We start from the raw sequence: 16,209 nt of genomic DNA, 5'->3' as shown, positions 1-16,209 counted from the left end.
GAAAATGTTGATTATGCAGCCAGAAAAGGCAATGGCTTCTATTTTCAATTCAGATTGGGTACAATTCTGATTTTGAATTTGGCAAGTATCACAGCTATTGATCACACAGACTTTGAAAACCGGGAATTGGTTATAGTTTCGGGAAAAAGTGCTTGTTTAGTGAAATAGTTTTCTGTGAATACGTCAAAGTTTTGAATATTCAAAATACACATGCAGCCACCTTTCTTTCTCAAATACTCAAAGCTGCAGATTATGATCTACAAAACAAGATATGAATTCTTGCTACCCTTTTGTATCACTGTACTTCTGCCCTGAGAGACATTGAGGCAATGAACTTAAGTCTCTTTGTAACAGGGGAAGGAACTGGATAGCTACTCAGTCTGGAATGTGAAGTGTCTCACTTTCCTTCCCTGTGCTTTAACTGGTTAATAGTGGCTAAAGTTTTGAGAGATGAGATCTCAACCATTCCATTCATGTAGATACTACCCAGAACCCAAAACAGGCCTGAGATTTTGGCAAATGAGTGTTTCAGAAAGCCTTTGCCACATTAAGTCTGGAGGCACTTTAAAAACCCAGTTACTTCCTTGTGCACCCCTCAATTCAGACCAAAAGGTCAAGTTCAATCACTACCCAGAGGGAAGGTAGAGTGGCATTGTCTAACAGCTACATCAGCAAATAGGGCAGCTGGTGGGATAACATCTGTACAGCAAAAGTGTTGGTGCTAAGGAGCTGTTGTCCATAGCATACATTTCAGGAATTTACAATGGCCTCCCTCTAACCTGGTCACCAGGCTTAACTCACACTACACTTCAGGACACATCCTGTTTAGCATCATCCAAACAAAAACCAGTTCATGTGTTTTGAGTCCAACCTTGATGTGAAACTCAGGAACCAGGAGACTGACTGCATGAGCATGTTCCAGCTAAGATACTCTGTGTTCCTGTGGGCTGCACTTTCTAGACAGGCACTGAGCATCTCTGAGGCAGGTGGAAGATTCCTGCAACACAAGGCTGCACAGTGAGAACTGCCTTCATTTCAAAAGCAAGGTCCTGGAAGAGAGGGCAGTGCTGTCACAGGGACCTTTAGTGGCTCTGTCATGGAGCTTCACACAGCATCCACTGTGGCCAGTTATGAAACCTGGCAGGGCTAAGGCACCAAAGCTGGGCTGTGCCAGTCACACAAGCAGTGAAACACCAGGAAACTGCTGATACAGTAGGTCAGGGTCATGGTGGGTCAGGGAGGACCCTCTGTATGTGTAACTGTGCTCTGCACTGCTTCAAGATGCTCCGATTCAAAACTGTCTTAGAGCCAGCAACACATGACAGTCTGCAGTATTTGTACACTATGCACACTAATACTTCTGTGCTATGCAGTGCTTCGTCACTTACACATTCTAAACATTTGGTTTTGCTCTGTACTCCCATTCTGGCTTCTTAAACACCACACATAGTGCACCCGGCTTTTGTCACAGTGGGAGTTTAGGGTGAACTCAGCTTGCTCGGGGAGATTTTGGGAAGAAACTGCTGGGAAGGGTAAACTTTGATTCTTTGGAGAAGACTGAGAGCAGGTGTAAGCATTATGCTGCAGTGGCTTTTGCACGTTGATTTGCAGGTTCCAGTTCGATGACCAAGGTGACTAGTAACTAGAATTGGACATTTTAATAATTAAATAATTAAATAAAAGTATTAAGAAGAATGAGTAAGAAAATATAACCAGTTTCCCAAATTCCCATTAACAGGGAACAATTGCCATTAACAGTCATTCCATATAATCCCCTGTAATCACGCTACTGGTATCTCATTTTTGTAAATGAAATAGAACAGAATTTTTTAAAAAGTGAGATATTAAGGCCATAAAGCTCTCAAGTTTATTTCACAATCTAACACAATTTCATTTGGTTGAGTTTTTCTCCCAAATATTACTGTTTATGTAAGTGTCTGCAGAAGGGTGAACTTCAAAAAAACCCAAATCAGCATTAGGCTCTAATCACATTATAGAATGCATCTACATATAAGAAGCTAAAAAGAACAGTGCATTGTGAGAATTTTTAGTTGTTGATCTACAATTACACAAGTATGAAAATGCCTTATTCTGATTTCAGAATCCCATTGGTAATCAAAAGTAACTAGAATTGCATTGATTTTAAAGTTTGGTAAAAGCAGAGCCAGTGAGATTCAGCTAAGACTTTTGACACAACTCTGTGACTTTTTATTCAGCTGAACAATAGCCTGGTCTAGGAAACTGAGAAACTGTTCTACTATTGGAAAGAAGGGCTACCAGTGTCTGCTTTGATTATTTTCTTCTTTTCTTCCTGTATGTGGCAAGGTCACTGACTTTGATAAAACCATTTGCAAACTTGCATCAGCATCTGAACAGAGAATCTGGCCCCAAGTCATCCTCTGTTCTCTACTGCTGTGAAATGGATATTGCACATAACTCATTTTAAAATAATGCTTAACTTCTGTAGCATGAAATGTCCCTCGTTACGATTTACAGAAGATGGAGGTCAGTACAGCTGGAGTTAAAAGGACTTATTTTCAGTTAAATCTCTTCAAAGGATGATAGCTGTGCATTACCAATTGGACTTTAACAAAGGTTTTCCTCTTTGCTATTGTGTCACAATCCACTGCCTTAAGAAAAAGAACACCTGCAATAAAATGAAGTCTGTCTAAGGCAATATAAAAAGAGTGGAGACTTGTTAGACAGAAGATTGAGACCTGACCTGAAATATTTCAGCAGAAATGACGATGATATAAACCACAACTGAAGTGGGATTTTATACAATATCTGATCCCAGGATAAATTTTTCACAAATCCATAAAAAAAGCGATTGAGAAACAAGTCTAATTTTAACAACTACCGCTCAGGAAAGGGTGTTCTTATTGGGGAAAGGATGGACAGCCACTAGAGAGGATGCTAAAGAAGGCAGAAAACAAAGCAGATGTGGCTCTGTCTCTCTTGTGAAGGCAGGTGCAGAGCAGGAACAGGGGTGTGCACACCTGCCCCTCACATGGCTGGGCAGAGAACGATGCTTCCCACACAGACCCCGTGCTCACCACCAGCTGGCAAAGGAGAGCCCCTGTGCAGTGCAGGAAGCTGCTGGGGAAGGAAACTTGGAGACGTGGCCCAAAGGTCGTTAACCAGTGCCCTGAGCATGGCTAGTTGCTTTCTTCTGCTGCTAAAGTTGTTTGCATTCAAAGCCTACTCCTATCCTAAATAGGATATGCAGACTTGTTGGGAAAAAGGAAGCGAAGAAAGAGATGAAGGGTGTAAGAAGAAGGTCACTTCACAAATCCTTTGACTCATTCATATTCATCCTTTGTCTCCTACTGTTGATTTGCTCCTTCAGTGACTGAAATAACTTATTTCTCATGTCCAAACCTCATCAGTTGTAAGCTGCAGTAACAAAATGCATTCTTATTACTGTGCAGTGTGGGACTGTGTGCAAAATCCCAGCTGCTTGACAGAAAGGAGCCTATGCAGAGCTCCTCCTCTGCAGGCTCTGCAGGGTGAGGAAACTGCTGGTGGCAGTGCTGGCGGCTGGCTGCTTCAAGGGGAAGAACTATCAGTTCGCATTGACATAACAGTGTTGCTTAGAAGTAACTCCACAGACCTCTAGGGGAAAAAAAAGCATGGAGAGTAAAGAATTATAAGAAAAGGCACTTTATGAATCTTCAATTCCCTCTGGGACCGAGATCCACAGAGATCTGCTACTATGTCCCTGAAGTAGCATGAAGTCCAACAATGCTGCTACCTGCTACAGTACTGTGTGCCGTGCACATACCAAATTCTTTGGATAATGGTTTTCTCCAGTGGTTCTGTGGGAGCAGAGCTAAACGTGCATTTTATTCATGCAAATCTAACAGACACAGGGGGAAACTGCAGACAGCCCATACTGTTTCTGAAACAAGAGATAAAGAAATCTACATTATGCCACTGAACTTCATGTAAAAGCCATGCCTTCTCTTGATAAATACTCATCTGTGTTGTGCTAGTGATCCTTTGTGCCAATACATCTCTGCTCATGGAAAACAGGGAAGCAGGAATGCTGGAGCAAGTACTCTGCATAACTCATGTGTCTGGGTAATTTTTGCCTTCCTGTATTATGTTGCAATTTATTGCAAAGTATAGTGTTTCAGTTTATTATTATCTTAAATTAAGTATGTTAGTAATCTAAATATGATTTGCAAAATGCCAAGTGCGATCTTCAGTTTGTAGACACACTGGAAACTAAGACGAGAAAAAAAGAGTTTTTAAAACCAGCCAAATTGACAGCTTGATCAATTTAGAGAAATTCAGCAGTCAAACTTTACTTTTTCAAGTTTAGCACTCCTGAGAAAAAATGAGAGGAGATGAAGAAGGAGAGGAATATCCCTTTTTTACTTTTCTCCAAATACACATTCATTTGCTTTCATTTTGATGGTAATAATAACTACTAGTATTACTACTACTGCCACTACTACTGCTACTAATTCTGCTACTACTAATTCTTGTTGTGACAACCTGCTCCATTTTACCTATCAGAGAGATTTGGTTTTCAGTGCAAACACATACATGATGTTTCTCAGCAATGCATCTCAAGGCTCTTTAAGGCTGAGAAATCACCGATGTCAACACATTAAAAAACTCAGTTAGTTAGCTGTGAACAGCATTTAAGACACTGGGCAGCTACTTCCCTATTATGCTTGTTAATAACACCTGTTAGCTGTTATTAATTAGAGTTTATTGGCTTGCAGTTTTTACAAGATTAATGATACTAGTGCTTTGTTGCAACTTTACATCCATGTGTAAGTTTTAATATTACACAGGACAACCCAATTCTTTTTGTTATTATGTAGCAGTTCAGCTGTGTACATTGAAGCATCAAATCTGTGCCAGATGCTCCATAACAGTTTTCACTTCTGTGTTTAAAGGCAAATAAGCCCTGGATGAGCAATGATGCTTGATTTTGATGACACAGAGCACTGACACTGAGAAAAGTGCTCATCTACTGGGAAACATCCTATTTAATCCTTATGGGCTGGGGAGAGCAGGGTGCAGGAAAAAAAAACCCACTGGAATCAGCCTGTTTGGTACACCAAGAGCTAGACCGATGATCTCTGACAGCAAAACTGATTCACTATGCAAAATTCAGAAGAAAATGCTGTTCACAGTGGACACTGGAAGGCCTTGAACAGACAGAATGCTGAGGTTTCAACTTTGTCAGATGGAGACAGTGGGAGAGGCTGGAGCTGCTACAGATGGAAGAAGAAAGGAAATCCATTGCCATTCATGCAAAAAGAGAAATATTTCTTTTCTAGTCCTCATCATGTGGATGTGTTTATGGATATATCTGTTTGTATAAATATAGAAACAAACACTGTCACGTTACTGCATATGAAAAACCCTAGAAAAGAGAAATTAGGAGTAGCAATATCCTCTTGCAGAAAGAAGTAAACATAAAGGTCCTAGGCAAATGCAATTACAACTAGCTTGCATTTTCAGCTTGCTTTGCATGAAGGTCACTATGGAGATACAATTAAAATGAATTTCTGGTAAAAATCTATCCGAGAGAGCTATTGGAAATAAGGAAGCAGTAGCAGACTACTCAGTAGCAGACAAGGAGGAACTAAAATGCTGGAGAAGCATCTGCCTGACTGGACCTTTTAGATGCAGTCACACAATGTAGCACAGAGGTTGATCTGATCACCCCGGTGTTCCTTCTGGCTGTGTCAAGCACATTATGGATTTTCATCCATCTGTGCTGATGCAAGCACATTGTGGATCTGAAAGATTCAATGCAAGATGATACACAGTTCACTCACTCATAAGGTATTTCTATCTCAAGAGCTGCCTATAGGTGTGTAAAAAAGAGCACTGTGCATCAAAGGAGCTCAGCTGTGTCCATCTGTGCCTTATTTCGTGGCCTCTCAGCTGGCTCACCAAGCACAGCAGGACAGGCTGGGTACACACTGGATAGGAAGAGGCTTTGCCAGAAAGCTCCTGGGCTACTGGTTTGAGTTTCCCATGGGCCAGTCTCTGCAGAGAAATGCAGAGAAAGCCAACAGCCTCTTGGACTGCACTGCCATCATGGCGGGGGAGATGATCCTGCCCCTCTGCTCAGCTCTGCTGAGGCACATTTGGAATGGTGTGCCCACTGCTGGGCTCCCCAGCAAAAAAGAGACATGGACATACCAAAACAGTCCACAGAAACACCACAAAGGGTATTGAGGCATCTGTCATATGGGGAGAAGCTGAGAGAGCTGTGATGGTACAGCCTGGAGAACAAATAGCTCAGGCAGATCTTAGCAATATCTATAAATACCCAATGGGATGGTGTAGGGAAGAGGGTGCCTGACTCTTCCTTGAGGTGTACAACAGGACAAAAGGCAAGGGACACAGGTTGCAACACAAGAAATGCCAGCTAAATATGAGGAATTTATTTTTTTCCATGAGGTAGTGAAACAGGAAATAAAAGTGTTATGGGATCTCCATCCTTGGAAGCATTCAAAATTTGGCCAAATGAGTAACCTGATCTAAGGCTGCCCCCTTGAGCAGCAGGAGTGATCTTCAGAGGTGACTTTTAATCCCCATTATTCTCTTACTTAGTTTGTGAAGTAGAACTGTTCATGCCAATGCTTCTCAGCTTGAATTTCAACACCAGCTCCACAATCTCTCTGAAAACAAATCCCACCACTCTAAGAGTCCAGTCTTTTTTTTCTTCTGGGATCTTATTTGTTCTGCAATGCTTAATATGTTCTGACAATGAGAATTCTTCAGAAAAACGGACAGGGGAACAAAACTTACTTCCAATTTCAGCACTTCATGCTTTTGAAAGCTTCTTTACATTATTTTACATGTCCTTTTGGTATAGGTAAAAAAAAAAAAAAAAAAAAAAAAAAAAAAAAAAAAAAAAAAAAAAAAGGAAAAAAATATTTAAAGACCAGAAGAAAAGGGTTAAAATATTTATGGTTAATAACACTATTCCTCATGATCTAAACGACTCTTAGCTTACACTTTTCAGTGTAATTATCAAATCTGTTTGCAGTATTGACTGCATTGTATACCTGAACACATTTCTGAGCACTGAACAAACTATAAGAAATAGATGTGAGATCAGCTATGGCTGAAGAAATGACAGTCTGTTTCTGCAGTAATAAGGGTTATTAGTCCCTGAAGAAGTAAAAAGAACAAACACAGTGGTTGAGCAAATAAAATATATTTTCACTGAAATCTTCAGAATTATTTTATGAGATAGTCTTCAAATCTGACCACACTCTTTTATTACACTTCAGCATTGCTTGCAAAACAGCAAATAACAAATAATGGAAGAAATCCATGATGTGTGTTTACTGAAGGTAAAGTATCCCAATCAGTTAAATGCAAGTACACTCTAGGAGAGAGCACCATGACATTTCCTTAAATATGTGTTTTTAGCTATATATTTTTATCATCTTTCTCGAGGAAATCACTTTTCTGCTACTGAGCTGTCTCTGGCTCTGTTAATCAATTTTCCAGTAAAATACTTTTTAACACATATGGCAATTTCAGCTATATTTGAAAGGAAGACAGTATCATTAGGACACTGTCTAAGATATCTAAGGCATAAAGTCTGTACAATTCTTATTAATAGTGGCTGCTGGGTGGAGAACAGAGACCCATCTGTTTTAGCTACCAAAAGGACAGGAAGCACCTGGACATTACACCTCCTGTCTGACAGCTACTAGTCAGCACATGGATACCTTCCACACATTTCTTGATTAGTCATAGTAATTGCCTTTTTTTTCTTGCTCAGTAAACTTCTGGGAAGAAAAATTTTATGGTGCTTGAGGAAGAGGTGGTCTAAGCCCATAAAAATCCAGAGGGATATCACTTGTTTTAGTACTTCTGAACACCCCTTCCATCTGTCTTATGTAGTTTCTGGATTGTTTCTGATTGTACTTATACATATTAAGCAATAAATAAGTACTAATAGTGAATAGATAATAGTACTAATAGTGAATAGAATTCTGTGGGGAAAAAAAAAAAATAATGATTTTGTCAGACTGGGAAGCCTGACTTGGGGTTTCATAGCTTCAGCTTAAGTAAGTGTGTGGTATTAGTCTTGTTTGAGCTTTCTCAGTAATAAATAAATGCACATTTCTTTTGTTGGCATATTTATTTTGGAACATGGATTATTCATTTCAGATAGAAATTCAGTAAATACATATAAGTTTAAAGTAATAATTTTCTAATTTTAGTAGATATACCCTTCAGCCCTAGGCTGACTTGACTTCTGATTTTCACTGAATGAGCAAAAAGTGCAAACAGATACACTATTTTTAAAAGGCAGGAAGAAAAATACAATGAAAAGAAGGGGTAAGAAAAGAAGCAAAACTCTCAATGAACAGTTGTGTGTTTCTTGCTGTGCCCTATGTGGCAAATGACTCCTTTGGCCTGGACTGCTCTGATGCTGTACAGCTTGCTGCCAGTGTTAGTGGATTAGTTGGAAGAAACTGGAAATCATGTTACAATGGGCTTCAAGCATTCATTTCATCTTAAGCAGAAAGTTCTTTGTATTAAATTCATGGGAGCACTTTAAAAACACAGCTTGCAAAGAAGAGACACAGAAGCAAAGAATTTTCCATCCCTTTCAATGACTTTCATCCTTTCATTCAAACAGAATATTTTTGTACTTTTAAAAGACCACCTGCTGAAAGGGCTGTGAAAAAAAGGGATGTTGGTAAACAAGGACATAACGGTCCTTGACAGAAAATGAATCACTAGAAATGCATTCTGCTATATAAGCTATAGCTCTTACATAAAACTGTGGATAAACCATTTCATCTTTCTGTGTCTTTGTTTTAGCTCCCTTTCTGTAATCTGTAAAGGTAATGGTAAAAAAAAAAAATCCCTAATTTCATGCCTGTGGGAAAATGGGGCTTTGCTTCTGTCCCTAGTCACTTCTGCAACACAAATAAAGGGCTATCCTGATTTATGTTTTAAACTTGTTGCACATTTTTTTTTTAATGGCTGTGTATCAACAGATGAAACAAAGGGACAGGTAAATACTGGAAATCAGATTTAGTGAGATCATTTACAAGGTTCTAGAATGCATTCTGTTCAGCATAAAAAGTTTCCTATAACCATTAAGCGAGATGTGCTTTCTCCAAAATGGAAACATGCTTCCTGAAAGGTGACATGGAATAGATCTTTGTAAGATTACAGAATCCTAGAATGGCTTGAATTGGAAGGGACCTTAGAGATTACCGAGCTCCAACCACCCTGCCACAGACAGAGACATTTTCCATCTTATTTTTACTGCTCTGGGGGCTCAGCAGTGAAACACCGGCTTGGAGTTACTTCTGCGTGCAAGCAGCCGTGGTCATGCCAAGCATGGACTCCAGGACTACACTGGTCAGTGAAATGGGTGCAGGCCTGCTTCCCCTTCCCAAAGGCAAATCATGTGCATGGCTTAAAGTGGGCACGTGAACAAAACCCTTCTGGCAATAGTCTCAGTGTTTGCATGGTGGGGATGCAGGATGGTAAGGTCTGCCAGAGGAGCATAAAGGATGAGTTTCACTTCCAGGTAACAAAAAGGTTTTCCTGGTTATGGTTGTTATAAACTGTTAAGAAGGTAAGGTGTTCTTTCACTATCCTGAGAATAAAGGATGAAAAGGATCTAAAATTATCTTTGTAGGCTGAAGTTACAGAAGATTATTAAGTGTAGGTGGAGATCTGCTGACTCAGGCTGAAGACACTCTCTCACTGATCATAGAGGCAACAACTCTATCATGTGTGCAGAAATGGATGTCTTGCTACAGGCACTAACACCAAAACCAAGAAAAATGTTTCCAATAACCCCCAAACATCTCCAAGTCAGTCTTGTGTAAGTGAACATGACCAAAGAAGAGGAGCATAACTTTATTAAGAAAACCATCACAGTCCTGGCATATCCTCAAGAGGTAAGATCTGAAACCTTTGCTGAGATAAGGACAAGAGAGAGCAATCCAAGCAAACCAGCTACAAACCCTTGAGTGCAAGCTGAATCCATCTTATGGATTTAATGTAATGGCAGGCCTACTGTCCCTTTCTAGACTGGAAATCTGAAAATCAAACCCCATTTCTCTGTATTTCATAAAAAAGCTGTACAGACTTGCCCCTGCCCAAAAACATCACAGCTACAGGAAATCTAAAAGGAAGATCTCATGACAAAAAATGCACATCCTGGGTTGTGCATGGAGGGAGTCTGGAATTCAGATACATCCCTGGGTTCCAGGAGAGAACTTTTCTGTGAAAACAAGTCCCAGATAGAGAGAGTGTGGGGAGTAGCTTTTACACACACACATTCTCCAATGTACGTGGAGAGGAGAAAATAAATGAGAAAAAAACATTAATAAACTAAGAAATATAGGGGACAAAAGGAAATAGGAAATGGTGACAATAAAGTTGTACAAGAATTGGAGAAACAGCAAGGTGCTGTTTTTCTCTGCTGGTAGGTGAAGAGAGCAGCAAGCAGAAAATGCCAGGTCAGATACGTGGGGAGCAGGTATGGGCAGGGAGGGGCACATTAGCTCACTTCTACAACATAGCCAGTGAAAAAGCCTCCAGTCTTCACTGCTTGAGACACACAGTCATGAGAAGTGTGAATGTGTATGTACACGGGCAGTCAGTTGAGAAGAAACCCACAAGCCCACAAGCCAGTTTCCCTCCCTTCATTAGCGTAGATTTAAGGGCAAAGCACTGTGAGTTATGGTCTCATTACTGAGATTTAATTACTTTTCCTAAATGTTCTGCAGAACATTTACTTGTACATTGCAAAGTATTACAGTATAGTCACAACTTAGGCTCTCAATTACAGGAGAACTAGGCAGGAAAGAAGTTGAGTTAATTAGACTCACTGAAGCTTAATCAATTCCTTGGTGTATGTAGGGAAGAACATGCCAACTTTTAGTCCATCTGTGAAACCACCTTACCTGTCTGCTACAGGTTATTAAAGCCCTCAAGCAAAGGGAAAAAGTCAATGGCTGATATTTGAAAATGGTTGTTTTTTTGCATCTTCTACATTGGGCTATTTTCTTTTTGCTAATTTCTTCATTTGTATTTTTTGAAAACTAAATGTTTTGTGTCTGAGACTGCTCCTGACTGCCCATCCTCAAAGCAGCATTTGGTCTTTAAGGGTCATACTGGAATCCCAAACCAGCACCCCAGGCTCATTTGTAGGTCAATCTGTCTAGGAAGACCAGGACCTTCACAGGGGAGAGTAAAGCTGCAGCTCTTCTGCATACTTTCTCTAGCCTAGCTGTAATGCCATTCCTGCTTTTACATTGATAGTTCTTTAGAAGGATGGAGAGAATTTCCAGGCATATTGGGGAAGAAGGAAATTCACATGATACATGACTTCCAATTTAATTAGGTCATGCAAATATAGATATGTATATGTTAGATATGTATAGATGATGGCTGCTGAGAGAAGAAAATAGTTGGTAAGCCTACAAGCCAGTTTCTTTCACTTCACTAGCATAGATTTAGGGCAAAGATTTCACACTTAGGAGCAAATAAATACAAGCAAAAGCACAAAAAAGCTCATTTCCTAGGTAAATGTTATCCCACCCAAAATTAGACAGAAGCCAGATAAATCACTTCTTAGAAGTGATACAAGTATGCTGCTTGTGAGGTGTTAATTCCTACTCTCAACTCTCCCTGTGCAGTTAATGGAAAAACAGCTCAATTAGCTTTAAGACTTGTCCTGTAGAGGTGTGAGACAAACTCGCCATGTCTTATTCAGCCTGTTGTGGCCACGCACTCCATTTTTATTTCTTAGCATGCCTGCATTAGCTACCTGTTCTAGGCATGCAAAATCCAGACCTGTATGAACTGACTATGCAGCTGCTGATCTAGAAGGAATGTAAGTAGCAGCTCCTGGATGAAAATAAAATGTACACGTGAGATCAGTGTGATCCAACCATGTACTCAGTGACTTCATTTTCCTTTGAAGTTGAGTGGATAGTCAGTAGGAACACCTACTCAGGGTGGTGGGTGTACTTCAAGGGTTGTGGTAACAGAACATACTTTACCTATATCACATTTGCATGCCATGTAAAAGAAACCAGGTAACATCACGTGCACGCACAGAAGTGAGGGAGAAATTGTTTTTCTGAATGTAATTTAGAAGACCCTCACATGGGTGTTCTGTTTTACTATAATGTAGGCTGGACTGGGGGAGGATTTCATTATAAGCTGTAGAAAGTATGTGTTAAAACATAATGGCATTCAGAATAAAGAAGGATATAAAGGCCAAATGAGTACCTGTAACAATACGGCATTGCCTGTGCTTTTCTTGGCAATAGTCATAGAAAAAGTCCTTCTCATATCAGCCACACTATTAATTCTCAGTTTCTCTCTTTACCTTCTGCCAGTGAAAGCAAAATTGATGTATATATGACATTGAGTACTATTGTATGCATTTATGAGTACTATTTTACGAATTTCTGTATCAAAAATGACATTTCATTTCTCAGTGACTTCAGAGATAGATTCACCATGAATGGTTTTGCAACAAAATCTTCAAAATTCTCCAACACATTAACCAAGAGATGCAGAGTGGTGGCAGAGGGTCCAGCAGATGGCATTCATTCCCTGCAATTCTTGCAGCAGCGGGAGGCACTGAGCAGTGAACTTGCACCACAGTAACATAATATGTGGGATCATAAGAGATGCAGATAGTTAACCATAAGTTATTTTCCTGTCATTTGGCAAAATTTTGCTTTCAAAGCATCATTTTTTTCCCCATCATTTAAGAAAGAGCTTAAACACATAAACAATAAGTAGAGATAGATTTGCCACATGAGAGCAGCAGGGTTTGATATTCACTTTGCACTCTGGTATAGATAATAACCAGTGCAAGTCAGTCTGTCTGACTCAGTATTTTCTTTCCTTCTTCTCAGTAGCATGTTTATATGAATAACTGACGGGAGAACCTGACCTCTCTTCCCAGTTCAATAGCACTTTTACTCACCGCTCTTCATGTTCTTAAATAACCTCCTAGGGTGACAAAACTGTCAGTTTAGATATTTGTAACAATAATTTTAAAGCTTTTTATGGCTAGAAATACACGGCCGACGCTATTTGGCAAACAGAAAGAATAATGGATTTAAAATAGATTATTTTTTTCCCCTCAAACAAAGCAGAGCTTTACCCCTATGAAGGTACAGACTAAGAACACACTGGCAGTTTAACAAGACCATGTTGTTCCAGCCGCCCTCTGACCCTGATGCAGGAGGGATGAGGCAGGGAGGAGCTGAGAAGTGGGATCAAATGTGCAGCCACCCTGACTGCTGGCACCTTCCACTACCAAGGTCCTGAGGGAAAGGAGAGGCTCCCTGCACTGACATGCCAGTTGCTAGGACAAGTATTGTACATGAAAAGAGAATGGAACAGGCAAGTGGACATACAAATATAGGCCCATAAAGTAAACAAGCAAACAAAATTAAAAGAATCAATTTCATTTCCACTGACAAAATAAACAAAATGCAATTTCATCTGAAGTTTCAGTAATGTGTTTACAATAACATTAAAAGCAGGTATTACCTGTTCTAAGAGATTCTGAAGCCTCTCTATTTCACAGTCTATTACAAATTTCTTTTCTTGCCTTCGGTCCAGATCTTCTAAAAGCCGCCTGTAGCTGGCATCGTTAAAATTCTCCACACAGATGGCACTGACTTGCCAGCTATTTTGTCCTGCTTTTTCCATAATTGCTTGAAGTATTGAATAACCTAAAAGAGAAGGATACAATACACTAGTAACACTATCATTGCGTTTTTTGAATAGGAATTGTCCTTAATCAGTATTATGTCTCTTAACATATGCTCCTGCAGGGAAGGGAGTAAGAGAATATTTGAGTCCCTACCTGTGCTGCTTGTCATGATCAGTGCACAGTAGGCAATTAACAAAATTTACAGTCGCTGTGATCAGAATGGTGGAAGTGAGCATTATGGATAATCCTCATATGATTCATACACACAAATTCTTCCACTCAAGCATTCAGCTTCTCAGATTAGTTTTGTACAGTTTCTGTATCTGGGCATTTAATGACACAGCAAAGGAAAAATCTGAGCCTACACATTCAGTAGAAGTATTTGCATACCACAAATGCATTCAAATGCTTTGGTTTGTGTTTGTTTGTTTTTTGTTTTTTGGTTTTTTTTAGTAACACTTAATCCAAGCAGCTTTCAATGCTTCCCAGCAAGAATTCTTTGTTTAATTATACATATACATTTATATGCCAGTATAGATGTATAAATAGGAATTATATTGAACTATTCAGAGCTTCCATATAGCTTGAATCAATATATGCAAAGAGATTAGAGGTCAATGAATGAAGGGCACCAGAGAAGCATTAACTGTTACTGCTGGCAGGATTATTGCTCTTTATCAGTACCAGTATTTGTTGTCCCCTGTGCTGTCTTTGAGGCTATTCACAGATGGGAAAGGCAGGGTCCTTTCAGAGGTCTGCCCCTGAACCTGCAGGGCAGTCTCAGGCTGCCCTGGACCACAAGCCCTACACCTTCTCCCTGCTATATAGTGTTATTAGAATGTGAAGTGTTTTGGACACATCAGAGACTAATCTTGCAAACCTAGGAGTACCTGCTTTTCCACTGGCTCCTATAACATTTGCAGTCTTTGAACTATTAACTTAAAATATAACTTTTCTTATCTTTATGACATTATGCACCAGCACTCCAAAATGAACATTTACTAGTTTTTTTTTCCTCCAATTCAGATGACTTAGTTTAGATAAAAATACTAACAATTAAAATAAATACATTAAATGCAGAACATATTTTATAACATAAATGAGACATTTATTTTATGAAACAGTATTTTATTGCAGGAAATGAACTCAAGTACTCCATGTATCAAATATTAACACATTTCTGTACTCAGCATATATTTTTAACCTGATGACTGTTATTTTTTTTCAAAGAACCATCAGCTTTCCTGTTAATTGCTGCGTAATTATTCTGCTTTTCCTGTTGCTATATTCAATCGCCTTTTTGCCTGTAATTATCTCTGCAAATCATGATGAGATTCTTTCTCAAGCATTGTATTTCTTGCTTCATTTCCTATTCATTTCCATATATAGACATATACTAAAACCACTCCAATGTTACAGGGGCTCCTGCTTACACTCTAATTTTGACTTGATCTTTGCTACCAAGGCAGTCAACATTTACTTAATTCAGCTTCCTAACACTAATTAACATTTTCTTTGATTCAGAATGAATGGTGTTTGAAACAGCAATTGACATTCCCTCCTGTCTTTCTTATTTCACTTGGACAACTTCAATAAGATGTGTTTTGATCAAACTGGTAATTTATCCCAGCACAAACCATGACAAATATCAGACGAACACATAGAAAACCTTTACTTCTATCTTGGATCAAGGTTTCACTTGCCACATTTCATTAGCAACTGCTTTCATTTAGGTATTTGAAGCTTCTGTAGCTCCTTGTCGGTAGCTGGCACCTAGATGAGGGTTTCCACATGTAGGCACAACACAGGTAAACAGCACTAAGTGGGTATGCTGCAATATTCTCCATCAGAAGAGTTCAGAATCCCTGTGCAAGTCATCAGTGGCATGGTCATCTATTCAGTGTGCAGGAACAATTTTTAATATAACAGACTGACAAGGATGAAGTTTACACAGAATGAAGAAAGGCATTCACAGGCTCAGTTGGATAAAAATTAGACATGCTGCAGAGAATGCTTATTTGTCCAAAATAATTGGCTACAGCTGACAAGAAAAAAAAATTGGTTTCTGCAAACATTTCATAAGGCAAAACCCTCTGAAATTAACCTGGGATAATTCTCAGAAACTGAATGCTGCATTTCTATTCAAGTAAAATTCCTAATCTTTAGAAGGATGTTTGCCCAAGTAAAGACAGCAGACATGAATATTATAGCTGTCATCTAAAAGGTATTTATTTTCTGTTTACCTGCTGTTTATCCTCAGTTATGCTACAGATAGATGAATGATTCATTTTCTGGAATACATTTCCCTCCGTTTATTGTGGAATAGTATTTGCTGCATAAAAGCAAACAAAAAAAAAATCCCTAGGCTAGCTCATATCAGCTGAGCTGCACAATCCATGTTTTTCTAAACAATATCATTTAAGAAAATGTTTAGGACTATGCCTACAAATATATAAAAGTAAGCTAAGTTCTCTCACAAATTTTTATTTGTGAGA

At 39.2% G+C, this 16,209-nt stretch overlaps 1 protein-coding gene across 3 annotated transcripts in view; it reads right to left on the bottom strand.

Annotated features, from left to right (window-relative positions):
* Window positions 1-16,209, bottom strand: part of GRIA4 (glutamate ionotropic receptor AMPA type subunit 4) — a 215,390-nt gene that overhangs the window by 77,986 nt on the left and 121,195 nt on the right. For all 3 annotated transcript variants that reach the window (XM_063394572.1, XM_063394571.1, XM_063394573.1), the window contains exon 4: window positions 13,549-13,733. In XM_063394572.1, the coding sequence (XP_063250642.1) occupies window positions 13,549-13,733 (185 nt within the window). The remainder of the gene's footprint in view (window positions 1-13,548; window positions 13,734-16,209) is intronic.

This window comes from Prinia subflava, chromosome 3, assembly GCF_021018805.1.
Source record: "Prinia subflava isolate CZ2003 ecotype Zambia chromosome 3, Cam_Psub_1.2, whole genome shotgun sequence".
Classification (NCBI taxonomy): Eukaryota; Metazoa; Chordata; class Aves; order Passeriformes; family Cisticolidae; genus Prinia; species Prinia subflava.
This window is presented reverse-complemented; position numbering and strand designations above follow the sequence as displayed.